General features: G+C 43.8%; 1 protein-coding gene across 1 annotated transcript in view; it reads right to left on the reverse strand.

The window, feature by feature from the left end:
• The window catches only part of NELL1 (neural EGFL like 1), a 486,584-nt gene extending 462,186 nt beyond the window's left edge, over window positions 1-24,398 (reverse strand). Inside the window, exons 1-3 of the mRNA XM_068124016.2 lie at window positions 24,025-24,398; window positions 20,190-20,324; window positions 19,342-19,492 (exon numbers count right to left, since the gene is read on the reverse strand). Of these exons, the coding sequence (XP_067980117.2) occupies window positions 19,342-19,492; window positions 20,190-20,324; window positions 24,025-24,379 (641 nt within the window). The 5' untranslated portion in view covers window positions 24,380-24,398. The remainder of the gene's footprint in view (window positions 1-19,341; window positions 19,493-20,189; window positions 20,325-24,024) is intronic.
• Between the last annotated feature and the right edge of the window lie 1,099 nt (window positions 24,399-25,497).

The raw sequence follows: 25,497 nt of genomic DNA on the forward strand, positions 1-25,497 counted from the left end.
GGGAGTAACCAACAACAACAACAACAACATGCATTTTAAGGCCATTTTCCCTGCTAGAGCGGGGGTTAGCCTTGCGGTCCCCATGACAATCTTCTCCATTTTGCCCTATTTTCTGCATCCCCACTTGTTAACCCCCTTGCCCGCATTTCTTCTTCCACCATCTTTAGCCAAGTCTTTCTCGGTCTTCCCCGTCCTCTACTTCCTTCTACATCAATTTCCATCACTCTTCTCAACCAGTCACTTTCATCCTTCCTCAACACATGACCAAACCATCTCAGCCTGTTCCTCTTCACAGCATCAATCACAGGCAATATTCCCATCATCTTTCGCAATTCATCATTTGTCTTCCTCTCTCTCAACGATACTCCGCACATCCATCGAACCATTCGCATTTCTACCCTTTCCAGCCTTCGTTGCTGCTCTACGTTCATTACACATGCAGCATACACCTTTCCCTTCAGCTTCAGCGACACTCTCCTCATCATCAGCACGCCACTCAGTTCCCGAAACTTCTTCCATGCACATCTCACTCGAGCAACCGTTGCCGAGTCTGATCCACCTTCTCCATTCAGCATGTCTCCGAGGTAGCAAAATGTTTTCACACCTTCCAGCTTCACGCCGTCTCCAAGATCCAACTCAACATTTCCTCCATCTGCAGCTCCCTCTGTGCACACCTTACATTTGAATGTAGCTGCCACACTGGTAAATGACCCTCTCAGACCACTACATTTTTGATGAACCCACTCAGCACACATTGTACATTGAATGGAGTTCACTCCGACACTCTTCCTGCACACAGCACACGGCCACTTCCCAGTTCTTTCCACCTCACCACATGCTTTACCACTTGCCATCACCTTCGTCTTTCCGATATTCACCTTCAGACCTTTTGTCTCCATACATTCCTTCCACTTGTTCATCTTTTCCTTCAGTCCATCCGAGTAACCAGGAGGAGGAGGAGGGAGTAACCAGGAAGAGATATTAAGGAATCAGAGACATCTTGAAGGAGGAAAGTTTCTATTTAGCAGATTACGTCTGGTTTGTCAGAAGCAACCTGTATGGAGAGATCAATCAGGTTTGAGCGAAGGCCCCGGATGTTTGAGGTCCATACCGTTAAGGAAGAGGGAGTGGGAGAATTGGTTGCAGGACAGGGGAGGGAGGGGGTAGGGTAATATGAAGGGTGAGAGGTAGGGAGAGCTGTTGATCATGTTTCAGAGATTGCAGAAAAGTTAAGAGAAAGGGAAGGATGAGGAGGACAAAAGGTTTGATGGTGATGGGAAGAGGCACAGTGGGGCGTTGTTTGAGGAGGAGGGGGGGGGGGGGGGCAGAGAAAAGTAGAAGGTTGGAGGTGGTGAAAGTATGAGGTGTAAGGTAGATGAAGTGGGGGGGAAGCAGCTTTGAGGAGGAGGGGAGAGGGGGGTGAATTGGAGAAAGATGGTAGGGGGGGAAGATTTGAAGGGGAGGGGTTGGGGGGAGTTTTGAAGAGGAGGGGCAAGGGGCCATTTTGAAGGGGAGGGGCGAGGGGAAGTTTTTAAGGGGAGGGGGAGGGGCAGTTTTCAAGGAGAGGGGGGAGGGGGCAGTTTTGAAGGGGATGGGCAATGGGGGAGGTTTGGAGCAGAGGGGTGAGGAGGGAGAATTGAAAGGGAGGGGTGAGGGGGGAGTTTTGAAGGGGAGGTGTGGGGTGGGAGTTTTTAAGGGGAGAGGTGAGGGGGAGATTTGAATGGGAGGGGCAAGGGGGGAGGTTTGGAGGAGAGAGATGAGGGGGGAGTTTAGGAGAAGAGTGGTGAGGAGGGAGTATTGAAAGGGAGGAGTGAGGGGGGAGTTTAGGAGGGGAGGTGTGAGGGGTGTGTTTGTTTGGAAAGTGGATGATTAATGAAAAACTAACATTTATTACAAACTGAGTTTATTTTGATTTTCAAGTCAGAGATCCGTTTAAAAACGATAGAGGGGGGGGGGGGGGGTGGATGTGAGTTTAGAGAATGTAGAAAGGAAGGACTGTAAGAGATTGAATTTTTTTTTTGAAGTGGAATGAATTGAAGAGGAAATTGAAAAAAGCCTTTTAAATAGGAATAAAACAGCATGTTGTAATAAACCACTGTATAAAACACTGCAGGGGAAGGTTTAAACATATTTAAATAATATTTAAACAAAACTGTGAAAAACAATCTGGGAAAAGTCCCTAAGTGAGGACATGGATTTGAGAAAGAAGGAGAAAGGGTTGAATGAGTATGGAGGAAACTAGATTTGGAAAGGATGGAGAGGTGGAAGAAAAAGGAGATAAAGGGGGTGGGGCACAAGGCGAGACAAGGGGCGAGAGAACAAGCACGTGTCCGCGAGGAGAGAAAGAATTAATAAAATGTTTTTTGTTTTTTTTGTATTTAAAACGTTAGACAAGGAGATAAAGGGGTTGGGGGTCGGGGGAAAAAAGAAAATCAAAGAAACAATCAAATACAGCGAAGGAAAGAACTTATATTCACAAAATACCGGCGGGGGGAGGGAGCCTCGGGACCAGGCCGCACACGAGGTGCGAACATAAAACGACTAATTACACACAAGCTTGCAATAATTACAAAACCAAAACTAACTAGAAACACACAATAACACAAACACAATAAAATAACCAGTGGAAATTTGACAAAGACACGAATGGGAAAATACTCAAACTTCGATGCCGTGGAGAGATCGAAGCAAGCCTCCTCACTCGAGGGAAGCGGAAGTCCAATGTATGTACAATGAATATGTATGTATATGTTTACTGAACAAAAGTTATACATTATGAAGCCCCATTGGCAGGCATCTTGAAATTTTCCCCAAAAACGTATTTCCCCACAAGTGTATTTCTGAGAATATTTTTTTGGACATTTCAACTCCTAATAAAGTTTTAAAACACAAATATGGTTATTATTGAAAATGTCTGGATCATTGTCAATTTTTACTGTACTAGTAGGGTCAAATTACAAAATTATATTTCTTAACAGCAAATAAATTATGGCGTAGCCCATAGGGCAATGCTGTCGAGAACAGCATTTGTCTGTCCGTATGCCCACACAAACATACACCAATCAGAGCTGAGGAGTGTATCACATGACAGGGGGATGTGTTCAGTAACCATTACAGTTGCATATTTTACTAAAATTAAATATAATAACCTTCTGTGGAATGTTTTGGGTCCCAACAGGTTAAGGTAGGTAGGAGGTTTCAGAAATTCCTCAATGAAATTATGATTTTGAAATGCGATCGATACGGACCTTGCTCCCGAATCCGGAAGTAAAGAGATGATGACGGTTCGCTGGTTTGATAATATCTCAATACAATCGTGATTTAACATTATATTTTGATATTTTAATATCATAGTATTAATTTATGATTGGAATGACGAATGATGCTGTTTGGAATGAAAATATCGAGCACGTGCTGTCAATGCCTGATGTTCGACTGAAGGTGGCACAGGAATGTGGAATTTATTCCTTTATCGTTTTCCATTCGCCGTTTTGTTTTCCAAAGTCATTCACGAACCGGCTGTCCATGCCTGAAGTCAAAAACATTTTAATACCTACATTCATTGCTAACTGGTATCCCCATACAGATCATACTATCCTCTTCAACAAGAGTATCAAACAAGCCCCGCTACACCGCTGTTGGACTGCTGGTCCTGTTTTGGGAGGATCGAGGCAGACCAACCTTGCAGCTCACCACCTTGCTGCCCATATCCACTGTCTGAGCTCAATTTTTGTCAGATTTGAAAAAATATAATTTCCCGAAGAAGGACAGAGGGTGGGGGAGGGGGGAGGGGGAGGGTTATTTTGAAGCAACGTTTACTAAATAAAATGATATATTTTTCCGTGAGGAGAGCTTCCATATTTCAGGGTGGGACAGACAGGCAGACAGACAGACACACAGCAGAAGCCTATCATGTATATATATATATATATATATATATATATATATAATTATACATTACTCCAAAGCTCACAGAAGACCTTGACAGTAAGTCACGTGCAGTACAAAGCCAAAACAAGAAAGAACAATCAGAGATTGCAAACCCTCGCCAGGATGTATTTTCAGTGGTTTTTAAGCTTTTGTGTTAAAACAAATATGGCGGCCGAACCACGTGACCAATGACATCATCATTATTTTTTTTCTAAACTAATTTATTCCTAAATTATGCTCAATAAATTTCATCTTGATCGGATGAAGTTTTGTACTTGTCGAATTATGACATCATAATGGAGGCACCTGTGACATCAGCATTAATATATTTTATTCCCCATGGAGAGTTCTTTAGAATGAGCCATGTCCCAATTTGTTCTATTCAGCGATTTCGGAGATATAGAGGTGCAAGGTTTTTCGATTTTTTCCAAGATGGCGGCCGAACCACATGACCTATGACATCATAATTATCATTAAAAAAATTATACAGGTGGAGTTGTACCTATGGTGAAAATCTCCTGTCAATTGGACCAACGGTTTCAGAGAAAATCATATTTATTCTGTGCGAACAAACAAACAGACAGACAGACAAATAGACAAACAAACGGACTCAAATGGAATATCCTCTCCTCTGGCAAGGATAACGATGTATTTTTACATTAACTACAAAGACGTGAGCAGACAATGAATGGATCAACAAGGTGTTAAGAATTTGAACCTGGGTTCTCAGAATACAGGGAAAGTGCTCATATCGTCGGACCACCAAAAAAAAGGACAAATTGAGAAACCGTGATGGCTGTTTGAGTGAATTGGACATCCTGCTGATGGCAATGAGCACAAAATACAGGGATATAAAAATGGAGAAAAAAGGCAACAAACGCCTGTATTTTTATTTCTTTATTTGTATGCAGTCTGTGGCTGCTTGGTTGTACCATTTTCTCGGGGTGCTGCTGATGCAATTCCCCCTTACAGCTACCTGGTACTCATTTCTGCCAACCTTGGAAGGATGACAGGCTGAGTCGACCCACCTGGTGCCAATTGAATGGCACAACTGGGGCTTGAACGCAAGACCCGAGGATCTTCAGCCAGCCACCTTAACAATGAAGTCAACAACAGGCTCAAGTTTCTGTAAAGGTTGTAGCATTTCCATGAGTAAATGTTCTTCCGCGAGCCTCGATTTTGTATGCAAAAAAACCCAAAACAAATTCGGATTCTTACACATTTAAGTAATACAAAAATATAAGAAAAAAAACAAACAAATAAGTGTGAATAGACGAGGTGTGTAAAGATGTAGAATGCTCCTGTCATCACCGAACATTGGATAACCACAATAAGATAATTAAGAAACATGTGAGATCGTATAGATAGTTCATGTTCTCATCACACGAACACGTCTCGTGAGTGGTATATGTGTATGTAAAGGTGACCGTGAACTCATGTGCCACACCTCATTTGCTGTAAGTCCCCTAACCAACAAGCAGCACCTGTCACGCATCCACACGATTTAAGCATCCATTACTCCGTTTATGAGGAATTTGAATTGCACCCAGAAAAGAATGTTGTAGTAAAATGGAACTTCTGGTTTTAATTGCAAAGTGTGAAGGACACAGAAGCTCCCACTGCTACCCACGGTATGAGAGAGAGCCCACGTGGACTTTAGAAGTCCTTTTGTGACAAAGTCAATGGACACCTTGGGCAGGTAATCGATCCACAGATGCATTTGCAGCTCACAGAGCTTCATCTCTGTTGAGAGATTCTCTTTTTTTGTAATAGAAAAAACAAACAAACATTGCACACCGACAAAAAAAGTTTTTCAAACTAATACACGTGCGCCTTGGCCCGAAGGCCAAAGCGCATTGCCATACAAAATTGCATACACATCCGAGCACACAAGACCAGAAGGCTTGATCGTACCGTAACTGTTTGGAGCCTACTCTGCTCAGGGGAGCCTTTTTTTTTTTTAGTAAGAGCTAAAATATCAAACATTAAAACATAGCTAAAGACATGTACTTTGCCTCTCGGGCGAAATACACAGTAAAATAAACCTTGTCAAGTTAATACACATGTACTGTGGCCCGGAGGCCAAAGCTCCTGGTCATACAAAAGCACATAAATCCGATTCCACAGTGCCAGAATGCATGATCATATCACAACTTCTGGTCTGGTCGTAGTCAACGTGTGGCCCTGAATAGATTTCTCTCATCTCCTCTTCCTGTTCAGGCTGGAGTTCCCCAAGGTAGTGTTCTGGGGCCTGTGCTTTTTCTGCTCTTCATCAATGATCTCTCTGACTCTCTTGAAAATCCTCTCTATCTCTTTGCTGATGACTCCACTCTCTGCCGCTCCATTCCTCATCCCTCAGATCGGCAGTCTGCAGCCTCCTCACTCTCTGCAGACCTGGACAAAATCACAGACTGGGCAAACAAGTGGAACATGTCTTTCAATCCTGACAAATCTAACACTCTTACTATGTCTCTCCAAAAAGACCGACTGGACAACCCTCCCATCCACTTTCTCAACAATCCTCTCCAAGAAGTTCTGTCACTCAAGCTTTTGGGTCTCACCATCTGCCATGATCTTTCCTGGGAAAAACACATTTCGAATCTGGCCTCCAAAGCCAGTCGCCGACTGGGCATCCTCCATCGTGCGAAGTCCTTCCTTGGCACACCTGAGCTCCTCACCACATACAAGGCTTTCATCCGCAGCTCAATGGAATACTGCTCTCCCCTCTGGGCTGGTGCTCCTGCCTCACACCTAGCTCGGCTTCACGCTGTTGAGGCCAAAGCTTTCAGAATCATTGGAATCTCCTGCAATGAAGTTAACTCCGAGGGCCTTTCACTCACTCACCGCAGGCAGGTTGGTGGTCTTTCTGTCTTCTACCGACTCCTCTCCGGCCTTGCTCCCCCAGCTCTCTCTGTGCTCTGTCCCCCTAATATCCCTTCAGGTCGCACAAGATCTGCCAGCAACCCTCTTATGGTTAAACTGCCAAAATCTAGGCTCTCTGCTCACCTTCACTCTTTCATGCCTCTTTACTCCCACCTCTGGAACAAACTCCCTCACTCCCTTCAATCCCACTCCTCCTTCCAGGTCTTTAAAACAGTTGTTCACCACCATCTCTTATCGTCCCACATCCAAAACATTGATCTTTTCTACCCCCATTAATTCACCCCAGATCCACTTTTTTGAAATACCGACCTCTTTCCTGGAAGTCCTAGCAGTGTCTATGTGTTTTATACTTCTCCCACCCGCCCCCCCCCCCCTTCCCATGCCTCCTCCCACCAAGCCCTCTCCCTCCCACAGATCTCCCGATGTCCCTGTTCTCTATTGTTGTACTTGTGTGCTTCCCTATCTCTCCCCATCTTGTTTCCCGCTCCCTTTATTATATGTTTTATGTGTCCGTCTGTTTTTTTGTGATTAATGTTAGCTCTTACACGAGCCTCCATCTTGTATACAAAAAAGAAAAAAAACTCAGTTCCAATCCCAATCTCACTTGAAAGAGCCTTTTTATATAAAAAGGATGAAAAACAATCAAACGTTCGAGCAAAACTGTGGATGTGCACATCCACCACATGGCCAAGGTACATAGTCCAACAGAGCTCGTCAAATTAGCATGTACTTTTTGCATACAGAATCAAAGCTCATGGATTAGCTGCGATATAGAATGGATCAGGACGTAACAGGACAAAGGAATAGCATGAAGAGAACAGGGAAATGCCAACAGCAGGGCGGAGGGAGAAAATCGACTCAGACGGACAAACAATGGATGTGGGTAAAGATGAGGGGTATGGGAAGACAATATGGACACAAAAGCAAAACAAAAAATTTGGGAGGGGTGGGGGTGGTTTAAAGGGTGTACAAAAGATCATTGTTTTGGATGAGGGATGATCTAAGATGGTGGTCATTGAAGACCTGGAGGAAAGAGTGAGATTAAAGAGAATGTACCACAGGCAGGAAAAAAGAGTAACAAATGAGTGGAGGTAGAGAAGTGATTCTGCATTTTGTGAATTTCACAAGAAGGGAGTTGCTGGTGGACCACATGTATCCTACAGATACCTGGGATGGACAAAGCAGAGTGTGCAAGACCAGAAAGGAGATGCAAGAAGATAGAACCCGAAAGCTGTTGTGATATTTCCTGACATAAAAAATTTCATGTTTTTACGTGGACCACAATAAAGATTAGGAATATGAAAAAGCCCATAGACTCCGCATCATCGCACGAGATTCCAATGATCTTGGTTTCAACTGTATCAAGCTGGGCAAGGTGTGAGGCATGGGTGCTGTCCCAGAGGGGAGAGCAGTATTCCATCAAACTGCTGATGAAAGCCTTGTAGGTGGATAGGAGTTCAGGTGTGCTAAGGAAGGACTTTGCACGACAGAGGATTCCCAACTTTGAAATATGGTTTGCCCAAAAAAGATTATGGCTGAAAGTGAGACCCAAGAGTCAGAGTGACTGAGCTTCTTTGAGATAATTTTTTTTTTTTGTATACAAGATCGAGGCTCGTGAAAGAGCTAACATTAATCAAACAAAAAGTAAAACCGACACATAAAACATATAATAAGGGGAGCGGTAAACAAGATTGGGAGAAAGGGGGAAGGAACAAACACAACATTTGAGAGCAGGGACATCGAGAAAACTGTGAGAGGGAGAGGGCTTGGGGGGAGGTGGGAGAGGTATAAAACATATGGACACTGCAAGGACTTCCAGGAAAGAAGTTGGAATTTCAAAAAAGTGGATCTGGGGTGAATTAGCGGGGGTAGAAAAGATCAAGGTTTTGGATGGGGGAAGATAAGAGATGGTGGTGAACAGCTGTTTTAAGACCTGGAGGGAGGAGTGGGATTGAAGGGAGTGGGGGAGTTTGTTTCAGAGGCGGGAGAAAAGAAGAATGAAGGAGTGAAGGTGAATAGAGATTCTTGATTTTGGCAATAATTTAACCATTAGAGGGTTGATGGCAGATCTTGTGTGACCTGTAGGAATATTTGGGGGACAGAGCACAGAGAGAGCTGGGGTAGCAATGCCGGAGAGCAGTCGGTAGATGGTTGATGAGAAAGTAGATGGGAGGGCTTACGGTACGGCCCTTTCAAATAGAGAGACGGTGTGTGTGGGCTGCTGCCAACCTTTCTGAAGGATGAGGGATGTCATGGTAGAGTGTAGAGTAATCAGCAAATAGCTAAATTAATGGATTTTCCAGAGTCAGAGAGATCATTGATGAAAATTAGGAATAGGACTGGGCCCAGGACATTGAATTGGGGTACTCCAGCCTTGGAAAAGATAGGAGATGAAAGGATTCCGGTGAGTGACACGTGTTAGCTGCGAGGGTAGAGGAAGTCAGTAAGTCATGTGTGGAGTTGGCCTCGGATGCCATCGGAAGAGAGTTTGGAGAGTAAGGCAGGATTCCAGACTGTATCGACAGCTTGAGATATGTCCAGAGAGATGGCCCTGACCTCATGTCTGACAATGAGGACCTCCATCCATTGTTGGAAGAGTAGTAGCAGCATGTAAAAGTAGCGTGACGTATTAATCCAAATTGGTGATCTGACATTCGGCCATTGGAGAAAAGGAAGGATTTCATATCAACTGCGATGATAGATTTCATGACTTTGCTGATGATTAGAAGTAAGTGGATAGTTCTGTAGTTAGGAGGAACAGTTTTTGCACCTTTTTATGTAATGCAGTGATGTTGGCAGAGGAACAAGCAGATGGAAGATGACCAAGGGTAAATGACAGGGTGAAAAGGGCAGAGAGAGGATGTGCAAGCAGAAGAGGTTTTTAAGACATGCGAGCTGATACCTTCCTGGCCAGTTGCAGAGCCAGAGTCAAGGGTTGCCAGAACCTTCTTCACCCTTCTCAGGTGCTAAAGGCAGGTTCCAGGAGTAGTTGGGTGCGACTGGTAGGGTGGGTACAGCGAAAGAGTGGTTGGGGGCACAAGACTTGGAAGCAAACACAGAAATGAGACATTCGGCCTTCTCACAAATATAGTCAGCTGTGGTGCCATTTTAAGAGGGAAGGGATGGAGAGTGAACATACTCAGGAGACAGACTTAGCACCGTCAAGTTTGATAGGAGAGAGACAAGTTTGAAAGTTAAATCTTGAGGTCGGAAAGACATTGTTTTCTGGCTCTCTTGAGAGTGGAAATACACTTGTTGTAGGCTTTGTGGAATGAACGGAGATTGCCTTCGGTTGGGTTTGCTTTCCAGGAAGAGAAGGTGTAGTTTCAAAGCAATTGCCTCTAATTGCCTACATGGTTTAAGTATGTACATAATGGAAAACAAGCTTGTCTATAAGGATTCTCAGACAGCATTAATACCAGGGGAGGTGGAAATGAAGGATCTATCTTTACATGAGGGCAGCTTGCAGTCCCTGCCAGTCAGCTTGGGTGAACTTCCAGACTCTACGGTGCTGTGTGACAATAGCCAGAGAGATGTTGACTCTCACAAGCACATGATCAGATAAACCTATTGGGACAGAAGAGGCATAGGAGATTCATGGATCTCATTTGTAAGAAAATTCTTCATTAACAAATTCCGAAAAGAAGACGTGCCATTGGGAGAAATCAGGGTCAGAAAGTTCACCGATTGTGTGACGCCCATATTTGCATATCTCACTGATATTTACCATAATGCGTTCAGGCAGACACTCTAAACATCAACTAGAACAACACTCTTCGATGTTGCGACATCGACTGATATGCCTCCGCCCACAATATTACATCATTATACATACTTGTACCAAGTTTGATTAAAATCACTTCAGCTGTTCTGAAGTATCAGACTTTTACCTTACATGACCTCTGACCTTTGACGCCAAAATCTAGTAAGTTCATCTTTTCATCATAATATATACATATACCAAGTTTGATCAAAATCCCATCACTGGTTCACAAGTTTTACCGAACGGGACATCTGACATTTGGACCTTTGATCTCTTGACCCCATAATCTCATCAGTTCATATTTGCGTCATTATATGAGGGCAGTCAATAAGTAACCTTAAAATATTTTTCACAACTTGTTTATTGCATGTACGTGTGTAACAACTGTGTTATTTTTCAACATAAACTCCATTGCATTCAATGTATTTTTTCCAGCGCTTTACTAAGGCCTGGATTCCTCTAGAAACATTGGCTGCTTGTGTAGCCATTCGTGCACCGCCTCTTGGATCTGTTCGTTGGATCAGAAAGTGGTTCCACAAGCACCTCTTTAAGTGGCCCAAATATGTGGTAATCCGAAGGGAAGAGGTCTGGCGAGTCGGATGGATGAGGAAGACACACAAAATGCAGGTCCTCGATTGTTGCAGCTGTAGCACGGGCAGTATGGGGCCGAGCATCGTCATGCTGCAGCAAAACACAGGTAGTGAGTAGTCCACGACGTTTTGATCTGATTGCTGGTTTCAGATGATTTTTAAGGAGGTCACAGTATGATGCACTGATGACTGTGGTTCCTCTGGGCATGTAATGCTCTACAAGTGGGCCTCGGCTATCCCAGAAGAGGGTCAGCATCACTTTTCCAGCAGATGGCTGTGTGCGGAATTTTTTTGGGTTTCGGGGAAGTTAAATGACGTCACTTTTTGCTTGCCCTCTTCGTTTCTGGTTGAAAGTAGTGGACCCAGCTTTCATCCCCAGTCACTATGCGCTGTAAGAAAGCGTCGCCTTCTGTTTCATAACATCGCAGAATTTCTTCACATGCGTCCACTCGCCGTTCTTTCAGTTTGGGTGTGAGTTGTCTAGGCACCCACCTTGCAGACACTTTGCGGAACCCCCGCAAGTTGTGAATGATATGGTGTGCTGAACCATGGCTAACGTTCAATTTGGAGACCACTTCATCCAGTGTAATGCGACGGTTTTCCCTTAGCACGCGCTCAACTCCTGCAACCATTTCTGGTGTGTCGGCTGTGTGAGGCCGGCCTGAGCGAGCAGCGTCTGCCACACTGGACACTCCACTTTTAAACTTCCTGTCCGAGTCATACACCTGCTGCAACAATAAACATGCATCACCATATTTTCATTCTGGGATTCACACTTCACTGGGATTCACACCCTCACTTTCCAAGAAACGGATGACAGAACTTTGCTCGGCACTATGCATTCGGGCAGGTAGCGTTCTCCTGGTATCCGCCAAACCCAGATTCGTCCGTCGGACTGCCGGATGGTGAAGCGTGATTCATCACTCCAGAGAACGCGTTTCCACTGCTCCAGAGCCAATGGCGGCGAGTTTTACACCACTCCAGCCAATGCTTGGCATTGCACATGGTGATCTTAGGCTTGTATGCGGCTGCTCGGTCATGGAAGCACATTTCATGAAGCTCCCGACGAACAGTTGTTGTGCTGACGTTGCTTCCAGAGGCAGTTTGGAACTCGGTAGTGAGTTTTGCAACCGAGGACAGACGATTTTTACGTGCTACGTGCTTCATCACTCAGCGGTCCCGTTCTGTGAGCTTGTGTGGCCTACCACTTCGCGACTGAGCTGTTGTTACTCCTAGACGTTTCCACTTCTCAATAACAGCACTTACAGTTGACTGGGGCAGCTCTAGCAGGGCAGAAATTTTATGAACTGACTTGTTGGAAAGGTGGCATCCTATGACAGTGCCATGTTGAAAGTCACTGAGCTCTTCAGTATGGCACGTTCTCCTGCCAATGTTTGTCTATGGAGATTGCATGGCTGTGTGCCTGATTATATATATATATATATATATATATATATATATATACCTGTCAGCAATGGGTGTGGCTGAAACAGCCGAATCCACTAATCAGAAGGGGCGTCCGCATATTTTTGGTCATGTAGTGTATGTATGCATATATTGTCACGGTTTTGGCCCCACATCATCCATGACTGTTAACCAGTCAGGTGTAAAGCCATTAATGCCAAAGCATTTGCTTCATGAATGGCCGGATTAAGGCCGAATCTTGTCGCTAACACACCCAAGTGGAGAATGCACTCCTGCACAAAATGAGGTCTAAACCCTGTCGGTAATTAATCAGGGTAATCAACTCAATTTAGATCCCCAGGGGATAACAATGCACCAAAATGGTTTTAGCAGCATTGCACGATACCGTAAGGAGGAAAGTGGGTCTTGTGAAATAATAATTTATTATAACAAGACGACATAAACGGACGGACCTCAGGACAATGGAGAAAATGAATAAATAAACACCTAATCAAACAATAAATGAGGTAGAATGGCTCCATTTACAAACAGAACCAGACCAGATTTACGAGGATAGTGTTCCACAAGGCAGATGAACAGGCAGAAGTGGGTGCACAGTAGGGTGGTCCAAAAAACATCGATCTCTCCGATTTTGATGCTCTACTGGATTATTGTTAGAAATGGTCTAAAACATTCATCCACCAAATATTTTCGCTCAATTCCATCTCGAAACTCATACACACTTCAATTGAAACATGGCGTTTTTCACCAAATTTGGCTAAATGAGAACAATCCAATAGCAACCTAGGTGGAAAAAGTACATGCACTATTGTACTAAGCCATTTTGTGGTTCATGACTTTTTGCATGCGCTTGCGCCTGTGAGTGTGAAATCATCATGGTCGAAACATGTTTGACAATGCTTGAAACATGTTTGAAACATGTTCATACATGTCTGACTCATGTTTCGACCATGAGGACTTCACAGGGGTATGTACGTACCATCAATGACATTATTTTGGGAAAAAATATTTCTAAAGTCTTTGTAAGTCATTAAAATTGACCAAAATGACAAATTTATATGTTGAGTGTGTATGAGTTTATAGATGACTCAGATGCAAAATATTTTTTGGGTGAATGATTTAGACCATTTCTAACAATAATCCAATAGAGCATCAAAATCCAGATAAAAAGTGATTTTTTTGCATTTTTGGACCACCCTAATGCACAGCTCGAGGTCTTCTTCTTCTTGGCAAGCAGCAGGATTCAGGTGCAGCAAGCAGGTTGAGGACATGGGAGGATGGGTGCAGCTGGCAGCCAGAAGTTATGGAGCAAGACAGTCAAAAGAGAAAGAGATCGGACAAAATACTATCCCTGCTTTTATTAGATAGACGGTGCATCTTTTCCTCTCCCCTCTCCTTCCCTTGCGTGTGCGTCCGCTCACTCGGGCATGGTGCCCAATCATTCCACTCCACGCCAACAATCACGGGCATTTCCACCATGGGTGAGTATTACACATTTCCATGATGGGCAAATGAGGGCTCAGCATGTGACCACAGTCCCCCAACAAACCGTGTCTCTTGTGTGGGAAGGCATCATAGAGCCAATGGCAGGTCCCATTGTAATGGCCTGGCTGAAAAAGACTCTGCTTGGCTTCATAAGAGGAAAATGGTTCCCAAATGCTGTACGACCATGCTTTCTGTCCTTGTGGGCTCGGGTTTATGTGCTTCTTTGACCATGTGCTTTGTACTTCAGGCAGAGCGGCACGTGTACATTAGTTTGACAAACTTTGTTTGACTTGTACAGTACTTTGGTCGTGGGGCCAAGCTGAATGTCCCTCGCTTTGTTACTATGTCCAATTCTTTTTTTCTTTCCTTTTTTGTCTTCCCGGAGGATAATCAGGACAGGAAGTTGCAATTTGTTCAGGGTGCCTGTGATAACTTGCGGACTTCACAAAAGACGCTGTGGCATCTTTAACATCTACATAATCATGGTAGAAAATGAAAGATGAATATTGCTTCAAAATATTCCAAAGGACCTGGTATTTCCAAATATTCCAAAGGACCTGGTATTTCCAAATATTCCAAAGGACCTGGTATTTCCAAATATTCCAAAGGACCTGGTATCTTGTTTCAGCTGTGACTGGCTTGGAGCTAATGTTTTCCACCATCTTACTATAATTCACCAAATGTCCGTCTGTCTGTTCGAAGGTACCGTAAAAACTGCTGAACCGATCGCAAAGATATTTTGTGTGGGTAATGCTGGGATCTCCAGGAGTAAAATAGGCTATTTAGTTTTCCCAATTTCAGCTTTGGTCTCCAGCATTCTCAGGTTTGGACTTCCGCATAACATTCGCGTTCGCATAACGTTCATTGTGACGATGTATGTGTTCACGGCAGTGTTTGACGTGACGGTGTGAACGTAATTTCGTAATGTTTTTCGTTTCGTAATCCTTTAATGAACGTTTAATGTTTAATGAACGTTTAATGCCCTTCGATGTCCGGGGCCGCACGCGCGCTACACTGGACGGGCCAGCGTGTACCTTGCCCTACGCCGTCATGCTCGGGTAAACCGCTGAGCCCCATCCGTGATGGGGACCGGGGCTTGAGACAGGGTCCCACGAACGAGGAATTCCCAGTAAGCGTGAGTCATCAGCTCGCGTTGATTAAGTCCCTGCCCTTTGTACACACCGCCCGTCGCCGCACAAACATCACAATGAAACACAATCACAATTCACATATTCGTGCAATTCAAATAAATACGAATAAATAAATTCGAATTCGAATATTCGAATAATAATTGGAATATTTTCGTCACAATGAAAACATCGTCACAAACGGGTACTGGTTTATTGACAAACGTCACAAACGGTTTAATGAAATTCTAAAGATACTGTTTTGATTTTGATGATTTACGTGTGATATGATTTGACGGATGTTTATATGAATCGTTTAAAATAAAAAAATTCTGCCTTCAATTTCTGATATTTTGTCTTTTCATTTCGGCTTCGCAATTGAAGCCCCGCCCACAGGGCGGGTACCGTTGCTAGTTATGGAAATATCCGAATGCCTGGGTTAGGGTTGTGACATGTTCTCTTGCAACCAATGTTAGTTACACAGTCTTGCTGTTCAAAAGGAAAGCAGGTTTCCGGATTTCATTAAATGTAATTTATTGATTAAATAATTAATTAATATTATTATTAAAAAAATTTAATTAAAAAAAAAAAGTAAAATTATTTTTATTTTATTTAATTAATTGATTGATTGATTAATTAATCTCAGCTTATAGACCAGGGCAGGTAGGCTAGCCAAGAGGTATGCGTACTCGTCTCTGAGCTCTCCATCCTGGGTTTGAATCTCCACTCAGGTATAAACTGTCATCTTGGTATTTTGCAAGCACGGCGATATATCAATCTGTTCACCGTCCATCGGCTGGACGATAAACTGGGTATCCCATTTGCCAGAATTACTTGGTGGACGCTTGAGATCCCACATCGTGTTATATATGAAGAGTAGACCAGTTATCGTCAGCACCATGAGCAAATTACAAATCCTAACCGTCATACATGTTCTGGAACTGTCGGCAGTACCAACACTCTGTAAATAATGTGGTACATTTTATTATTTTTTGGTGTACATTGTCAAGGCTAATGGAAGAGCTAGAACACTGAATCGATCAGGACCGAATATAACAAAAGGAACAGTAGAGAGAGGGAGGGGGGGGGGGGGGGGGGAAGGACACGAACAGGACAAAATATAGGGAGACTTGGACAAACAATAGGTATGGGAGGAATGATGGGTATATGTGAGGACGGATGCATGGGGTGGGGAAGATGGATACTGAAGCAAACCCTCATGAGGGGAAAAATGGAATTGGGAAGAAGGTGGGCTTGAGCGTGTTGGGTGGTGAGGTTAACGGGGGTAGAAAACATCATGGTTTTGGATTGGGAGTGATCTGAGATGGTGGTGCACATCTGTCTTGAAGACCTTTTCGTTTTTATTTTTTTTTGTATACAAGATCGAGACTCGTGAAAGAGCTAACATTAATCACACAAAAAGTCAAACCGTCACATAAAACATATAATAAGGGGTGCGGTAGACAAGATGGGGAGAGAGGGGAAAGCACACAAACACAACATTTGAGAGCAGGGACATCGAGAGATCTGTGGGAGGAAGAGGGCTTGGAGGGAGGTGGGAGAGGTATAAAACATATGGACACTGCTAGGACTTCCAGGAAAGAAGTTGTAATTTCAAAAAAGTGTATCTGGGGTGAATTAGCGGGGGTAGAAAAGATCAAGGTTTTTGATTGGGGAAGATAAGAGATGGTGGTGAACAGCTGTTTTAAAGACCTGGAGGGAGGAGTGGGATTGAAGGGAGTGGGGGAGTTTGTTCCAGAGGCGGGAGAAAAGGGGAATGAAAGAGTGAAGGTGAGCAGAGAGCCTAGATTTTGGCAGTTTAGCCATAAGAGGGTTGCAGGCAGATCTTGTGCGACCTGTAGGAATATTTGGGGGACAGAGCACAGAGAGAGCTGGGGGAGCAAGGCCGGAGAGGAGTCGGTAGAAGACAGAAAGACCACCAACCTGTCTGCGGTGAGTAAGTGAAAGGCCCTCTGAGTTAGCGTCATCGCGGGAGATTCCAATGATTCTGAACGCTTTGGTTTCAACAGCATGAAGACGAGCTAGGTGTGAGGCAGGAGCACCGGCCCATAGGGGAGAACAGTATTCCATTGAGCTGCGGATGAAAGCCTTGGATGTGGTGAGGAGCTCAGGTGTACCAAGGAAGGACTTCGCACGACGGAGGATGCCCAGTCGGCGACTGGCTTTGGAGGCCAGCTTTGAAATGTGGTTTTCCCAAGAAAGATCATGGCAGATAGTGAGACCCAAAAGCTTGAGCGACAGAACTTCTTGGAGAGGATTGTTGAGAAAGTAGATGGGAGGGTTTTCCATTCGGTCTTTTCGGAGAGACTGAGTAAGAGTGTGAGATTTGTCAGGATTGAAAGACATGTTCCACTTGTTTGACCAGTCTGTGATTTTGTCCAGGTCTGCAGAGAGTGAGGAGGCTGCAGACTGCCGATCTGAGGGAAGAGGAATGGAGCGGCAGAGAGTGGAGTCATCAGCAAAGAAATGCTGAATTCCTTGAAGGAAGAATGAGAGTGAAGAGAATGTGGAAGTTGGGTGAAAGTTGTTTCTCCAGGCAGTAAAAAGAGGAACGAATGAGTGTCGGAATGAGTGGACATTGATGATGATGGCGATTGTGGGTTCGGCCGTGTGGAAAGTTTTTCTTTTTTGCGGAAATCTTTTTTATGAACTGACTCTTTACGAACAGCTGGCCAGGCCTGATGTTCAACTGAAGGAGCTGATTTGGGCAGAACTTTTAGATTTGTTCAGTGGGAGAAATAACTTTTACACTCTGACGAAATGCATTGTGGATTCTTCAACATCAACCAACTAATGCCAGCAGATTGGACACCCAGCTTAATGTCCATCAGAACGGCACACATTGTGATGAAACACCCTTCCTGCAAGGTTCTGGAATTTAACCCAGACTGGACTGCTGGTGCACTGTGTCAAGGTGAATAGGTGACCACTGTGCCACCTGTCAGCCAAATAAGGGATTTTATACGAGGAAAAATATTCCACAAGGATCTTCAATTTAAATCTTTGGACGTTTTAAAGGTTTGCGAAATATATTTTGTCTCAATATTGTCTAACGCTCGTGGAGGAACTTGCACCTGTAATTATATGAATAACATATGATGGTGGTAGACAACAGATGGAATAATCATTTATGGGATTTGAATTACGAGAAATAAGCTCACAAGGGAATGTCAATCAATACATGCAAAAGTGACTGGACATTTGCTTCGCTCTCCACGTGATTCAAAATATGGCATTCAGGTATCACGATGCTCGCTGACCCATCTATGTTTACGCTCACTTGGGTGATAGCAGGATAACCTGCCAGCTGTCTGGTCCTGGATTTTTTAAAATTCCCGGTGGGATCGGATCCGTCTGAAACCTGCAGTCCTGGAGTATTGCTGGCAGAAGGTGCGCCATCGTAAAGCCAGCATCCTTCAGTCGAGACTTTAAGCAAGCTGCCCCATTTACAATGTGGACAACAACTATTGGAGATGCTTATTTGCGGTGGTTGTACACCCCAATTCAAGTCAGGGGCCAAAGCTTCGCCATTCTTCCCAGCTGCCTGGATTAGTCAGGTCAGCGCGGCCATGGTCAGAGTGCCGATCGGTCCCAATGGATCGCTGTCTCTCCCTGTCTCTCTCTGTCTCTTTCTGTCTCTCTCTGTCTCTGTCTCTGTCTCTGTCTCTGTCTCTCTCTCTCTCTCAAATGATGTTGTATTTGTCAAGGTGGGGTATGTCATCCTGGATGTGGGGGATCTCTGGACCACTCCTGTGAGATCGATTGGTTGTCTCCGTGCCGGGGACTTGTTTGAGAGTAATGCTCGGGGCTATACAACAACAACACCAACAACACCACCACCAACAACAACAACAACAACAACAACATCAACAAGTGTGGACATTAACGGTATAATTCGAAAGAGTAGTCCGTTGGGGCTGGGAGCCTTTCCAAATTCCTGACAAGAATAAAACATAGGGTTGCATACACTGCCTCATTATGGGTTCTCCTCCAGGTGTTTAACCGTTGCATTAAGGTTCCATAAATTGCTGAAACTCCAAGTGAACATCGGATGAGATAAGCGTTCCGATAGACGTTTCTGCAATCCGGGTGAGAGCTTGACGGGTGGCCTGCTCACCTTTTCTTGACACCACGGATGGAAAACAACACGCCAGAGGTGAAGGGCTCTTGCTTCAGTGTAACAATGACCGTCACTTGGGACTTGTTATGCAACAGGACTGCCACTTGACGAGAGACATCCTCAGATGCGCGAAGCTTCCTCCTGGAGCCTGAAAAGCAGGTGCGCCAGTATGGTTACTGGGCTGGCATCGCTCACTCGGTAAGCAGTATCCAGTCATACGAGAATGCAAGCGGGAAGGTTAGGGGGCACCTGATAATGTTGTTACCGGGAGACGATCTCGCCGTGACCGTGATTATGGTCACCGGTGTTGAAAGTTAAGTGAAGGTGGTTGTGATAAGAGCAATTTGAGAGGCCGAATTACTTTGGTGGTTACATTGTTTGGGGCATTCAAACGAGTCCTCCTTTTCAATTTCCGCTCTGGCTTTGCTCTAATGGCGGTCCTGTCCACAGAATTGCATCAACTCGCGGAGCACAAGTGCCCGCCATCGCACCCGTGCCACGATTCTTCTTCCTCTTTTACCTTTTAGGCAGCACTTCGAGTGCGCACACCTGGTCACGAGGTCCGCACGAGTCAGACGAACGCTAAATTAATAAATCATCGAGCTCGCGAGACGCTCTCTGTACGACCAAACGTGTTGCGAGTGTAAATTACGAAGCACGGCACACGAGAGTAAAGTCCCCACCGATCGCCATTCATATAAACGATCCTATAATGGATTCGCACACTTTCATTATTGGCATCCCTGACCCAGATTCAACTACACTTTCATGCAATGGAATCCATTGGCAGTGCTTTTTTCCACATCCGTCCCCAGAATGAAAGAAAATCTGTTTGGTATCTTTACCTTCCAAGAGAAAGGCTTTTCCGTCTGCCCCGAGAAGGCAGGACGCGCTGCTCACTCCCTCGCTTCCGTTGCTGATTCCCATCGCCTCCATGACGTTCATTCGGAGGAACTGCTGTACGGCTGCGGTTGGCCATGCTGCGGGGAATGCCACACACACTACTATAATACATACTGCTATAATGCACACTGTTATAATACATACTGCTATAATGCACACTGTTATAATACATATTGCTATAATGCACACTGTTATAATACATACTGCTATAATGCACACTGTTATAATGCATACTGTTTTAATGCACACTGTTATAATGCACACTGTTATAATATGCATTGTTATAATACATACTGTTATAATGCACACTATTATAATGCACACTATTATAATGCACACTGTTACAATGCTCACTTTTATAATACACACTGTTATAATGCACACTGTTATAATGCACACTGTTATAATGCACACTGTTATAATGCACACTGTTATAATGCACACTGTTATACTACATATTGTTATAATGCACACTGTTATAATACATACTGTTATAATGCACACTGTGATAACGCATACTGTTATAATGCACTGTTATAATGCACACTGTTATAATGCACACTATTATATTGCACTGTTATAATGCACACTGTTATAATACACACTGTTATCATGCACACGGTTATAATACATACTGTTATAATGCACACTGTTTTAATGCACACTGTTATAATGCACACTGTTATAATATGCATTGTTATAATACATACTGTTATAATGCACACTATTATAATGCACACTATTATAATGCACACTGTTACAATGCTCACTTTTATAATACACACTGTTATAATGCACACTGTTATAATGCACACTGTTATAATGCACACTGTTATAATGCACACTGTTATAATGCACACTGTTATACTACATATTGTTATAATGCACACTGTTATAATACATACTGTTATAATGCACACTGTGATAACGCATACTGTTATAATGCACTGTTATAATGCACACTGTTATAATGCACACTATTATATTGCACTGTTATAATGCACACTGTTATAATACACACTGTTATCATGCACACGGTTATAATACATACTGTTATAATGCACACTGTTATAATGCCCACTGTTATAATGCACACTGTTATAATGCACACTGTTATAATGCACACTGTTATAATGCACTGTTATAATACACTGTTATAATACACACTGTTATAATATGCATTGTTATAACACATACTGTTATAATACGCATTGTTATAACACATACTGTTATAATACGCATTGTTATAACACATACTGTTATAATACGCATTGTTATAATAGACACTGTTATAATACACACTGTTATAATACACACTGTTATAATACATACTGTTACAATGCACACTGTTGTAACACATACTGTTATAATGCACTGTTATAATGCACACTGTTATAATGCGCATTGTTATAATACACACTGTTATAATACACACTTATAATGCACACTGTTATAATGCACACTGTTATAATACACAATGTTATAATGCACATTGTTATAATACACATTGTTATAATACACACTGTTATAATGCACACTGCTATAATGCACTCTTGACTCCAATGCCACTCTTATAACATGTAACATACATGACTCCATTGCCACTCTTATAACATATAACACATTTCTCCCATATCACACACTTATAGCATGTAACACACATTACTGAAATATCACTTTTATAACATGTAACACATATTACTCTAACACCACACTTACAAAATGTGACAAACACAACTACAATACCACTCCGATAACATGTAACATACATTACTCCAATATCACTGTTACAACATGAAACAAACATTACTCCAATACCACTCTTATAACATGTAATGCATATTACTATAATACCACACTTATAACACATGACATGCACTACTCCAATACCATTATAATAACATGTAACATGCATTACTCCAATACCACTCTTATAACATGTAATGCATATTACTATAATACCACACTTATAACACATGAAATGCACGACTACAATACCATTCTAATAACATGTAACATGCATTACTCCAATATCACTTATAACATGTAACACATATTACTCAAACACCACACTTATAACACATGATATGCACAACTCCAATACCACACTTAACATGTAACATACATTACTCCAATACCACTCTTAACATGTAACATACATTACTCCAATACACTCTTATACCATTTAACATACATAACTCCAATACTAATCACATTACATGTAACATACGTGACTCCAATACCACTCTTTTAACATGCAACATACATTAATCCAATATCACTCTTATAACATGTCATGCATATTACTCTAATACCACACTTATAACATGTAGCATAAATGATTCCAATACCACTCTTATGACATGCAACATACATGACTCCAATACCACTCTTGTAACATGTAATGCATATTACTCTTAAACCACACTTATAACACATGACATTCACGACTCCAATACCACTCCAGCATGCAACATAAACTACTCCAACACCACACTTATAACATGCAACATACATTACTCCAATATCACTCTTATAACATGTAACGCATATTAATTATTACTCTAACACCACACTTGTAAAATGTGACATACACTACTCCAATACCACTCCGATAACATGTAACATACATTACTCCAATATTCCTCTTACAACATGTAACAAACATTACTCAAAGACCACTCTTATAACATGTAACATGCATTACTCAAAGACCACTCTTACAACATGAAACAAACATTACTCAAAGACCACTCTTATAACATGTAACACATTTCTCCCATATCACACACTTATAGCATGTAATACACATTATCGCAATACCACATTTATAGCATGTAATAAACATTACCGCAATACCACACTTATAACATGTAACACATTTCTCCCATATCACACACTTATAACATGTAACATACATTACCGCAATACCACACTTAACATGTAACATACATGACTCCATTGCCACTCTTATAACATGTAACACATTTCTCCCATATCACACACTTATAGCATGTAATACACATTATCGCAATACCACATTTATAGCATGTAACAAACATTACCGCAATACCACACTTATAACATGTAACACATTTCTCCCATATCACACACTTATAACATGTAACATACATTACCGCAATACCACACTTAACATGTAACATACATGACTCCATTGCCACTCTTATAATATGTAACACATTTCTCCCATATCACACACTAATAGCATGTAACAACCATTACCGCAATACCACACTTGTAACAGGTAACACACTCTCGGGTGAGGACACTCTCTTGATATCACGTGACGCAACTCTTAGAAATTGACACTACTGTAACACACTCCTAAACATGTGACGCACACCACAACAGTCGTTACGTTTGTCACGTTTTTGATCATCATATTTACAATGTTACCAAAACTGTGTCAAAGGAATAAACTTTCTATCCCTTACGTGTTTTCCCAAAGCTCGAGATCGTTATTTAATGAACTGTCGTATTATAATTATAGTTATTATATAAAATGTTATTACAATAATTTATTAATGGGATCGATAACGAAACCTATAACAGGTAGATTATACCAGTTTCGATATGATTATCGATTTCGTTTATACCAATGAATTCGGACTCCGAAAAGTGATTTTAAATCGAAGGTAAAGTTTCCGGTTCGGGTTCATTGATATAAACGTCACTCAAGATCCGGAACGAAGCGGTATCCAAGCAGGTGAGCTTTTTAAAGGTGAACGCACGGAAGCGCAAAAGGCGCGCACGAACCTGGCCCGAGGACGGCCGAGGTGCACGAGGGAAGCGCGAACATCAAGACGAGCAGGAGCGACGGCACCTGCGGGGTCGAGGCCAAGGTTCGCTGCACATGCGGGGTCGAGGCCAAGGATCGCTGCACCTTCGGGGTCGAGTCCATGGTTCGCTGCACATGTGGGGTAGAATCCCTGGTTCGCTGCACCTGCGGGGTCGAGTCCATGGTTTGCTGCACATGTGTGGTCGAGTCCATGTTTCGCTGCACATGCGGGGTCGAGTCGATGGTTCGCTGCACGTGCGGGGTCGAGTCCATGGTTCGCTGCACCTGCGGGGTCGAGTCCATGGTTCGCTGCACTTGTGGGGTCGAGTCCATGGTTCGCTGCACGTGCGGGGTCGAGTCCACGGTTCGCTGCACATGCGGGGTCGAGTCCATGGTTTGCTGCACATGCAGGGTCGAGTCCATGGTGTGCTGCACATGTGGGGTCGAATCCATGGTTCGCTGCACCTGCGGGGTCGAGTCCATGGTTCGCTGCACATGCGGGGTCGAGTCCATGGTTCGCTGCACATGCGGGGTCGAGTCCATGGTTTGCTGCACATGCGGGGTCGAGTCCATGGTTCGCTGCACAGGCGGGGTCGAGTCCATGGTTTGCTGCACCTGCAGGGCCGAGTCCATGGTTTGCTGCACTTTCGGGGTCGAGTCCACGGTTTGCTGCACATGTGGGGTCGAGTCCATGGTTCGCTGCACTTGTGGGGTCGAGTCCATGGTTCGCTGCACCTGCGGGGTCGAGTCCATGGTTCGCTGCACCTGCTGGGTCGAGTCCATGGTTTGCTGCACATGCGGGGTCGAGTCCATGGGTTGCTGCACATGCGGGGTCGAGTCCATGGTTTGCTGCACCTGCAGGGTCGAGTCCACGGTTTGCTGCACATTCGGGGCTGAGTCCACGGTTTGCTGCACATGTGGGATCGAGTCCATGGTTCGCTGCACTTGTGGGGTCGAGTCCATGGATCGCTGCACCTGCGGGGTTGAATCCATGGTTTGCTGCACCTGCGAGGTCGGGTCCATGGTTTGCTGCACCTGCGGGGTCGAGTCCATGGTTCGGAACGAGGTGAGCAGAGTCGGATTCCTGCGCCGTCTCTTGCGCTCGTCCCGAATCCGCGGCTCCTCCGTGGAACAGACCATCTCCTCGGATGTGGGAGGATCCGCGGGACCCGCTCCGTCTCTCCACCCTCTCCCACCTTCCTGACGAATCGTGAACCTCGGAGCGCGAAGGCGACGTCGACGTGGACTCGCACCTCGCACCTCTCACCCTGCACCCTTCATCCCCTCAGGTTCGAGTTCGGAAGCACCTGGAGCGCACGGCGGACGGTGCTCGACACCGGCCCAGCTCGAAGGGCGCGATCCTTGTCCGACCATTCAGGGAATCAGAATGTCGTCCTTGACTCCATCGGACGATCCAAACCGTTTGTCCCGTGATCGATGTATCGACCTGT

Source organism: Myxine glutinosa, chromosome 8, assembly GCF_964187855.1.
Source record: "Myxine glutinosa chromosome 8, kmMyxGlut1.1, whole genome shotgun sequence".
Classification (NCBI taxonomy): Eukaryota; Metazoa; Chordata; class Myxini; order Myxiniformes; family Myxinidae; genus Myxine; species Myxine glutinosa.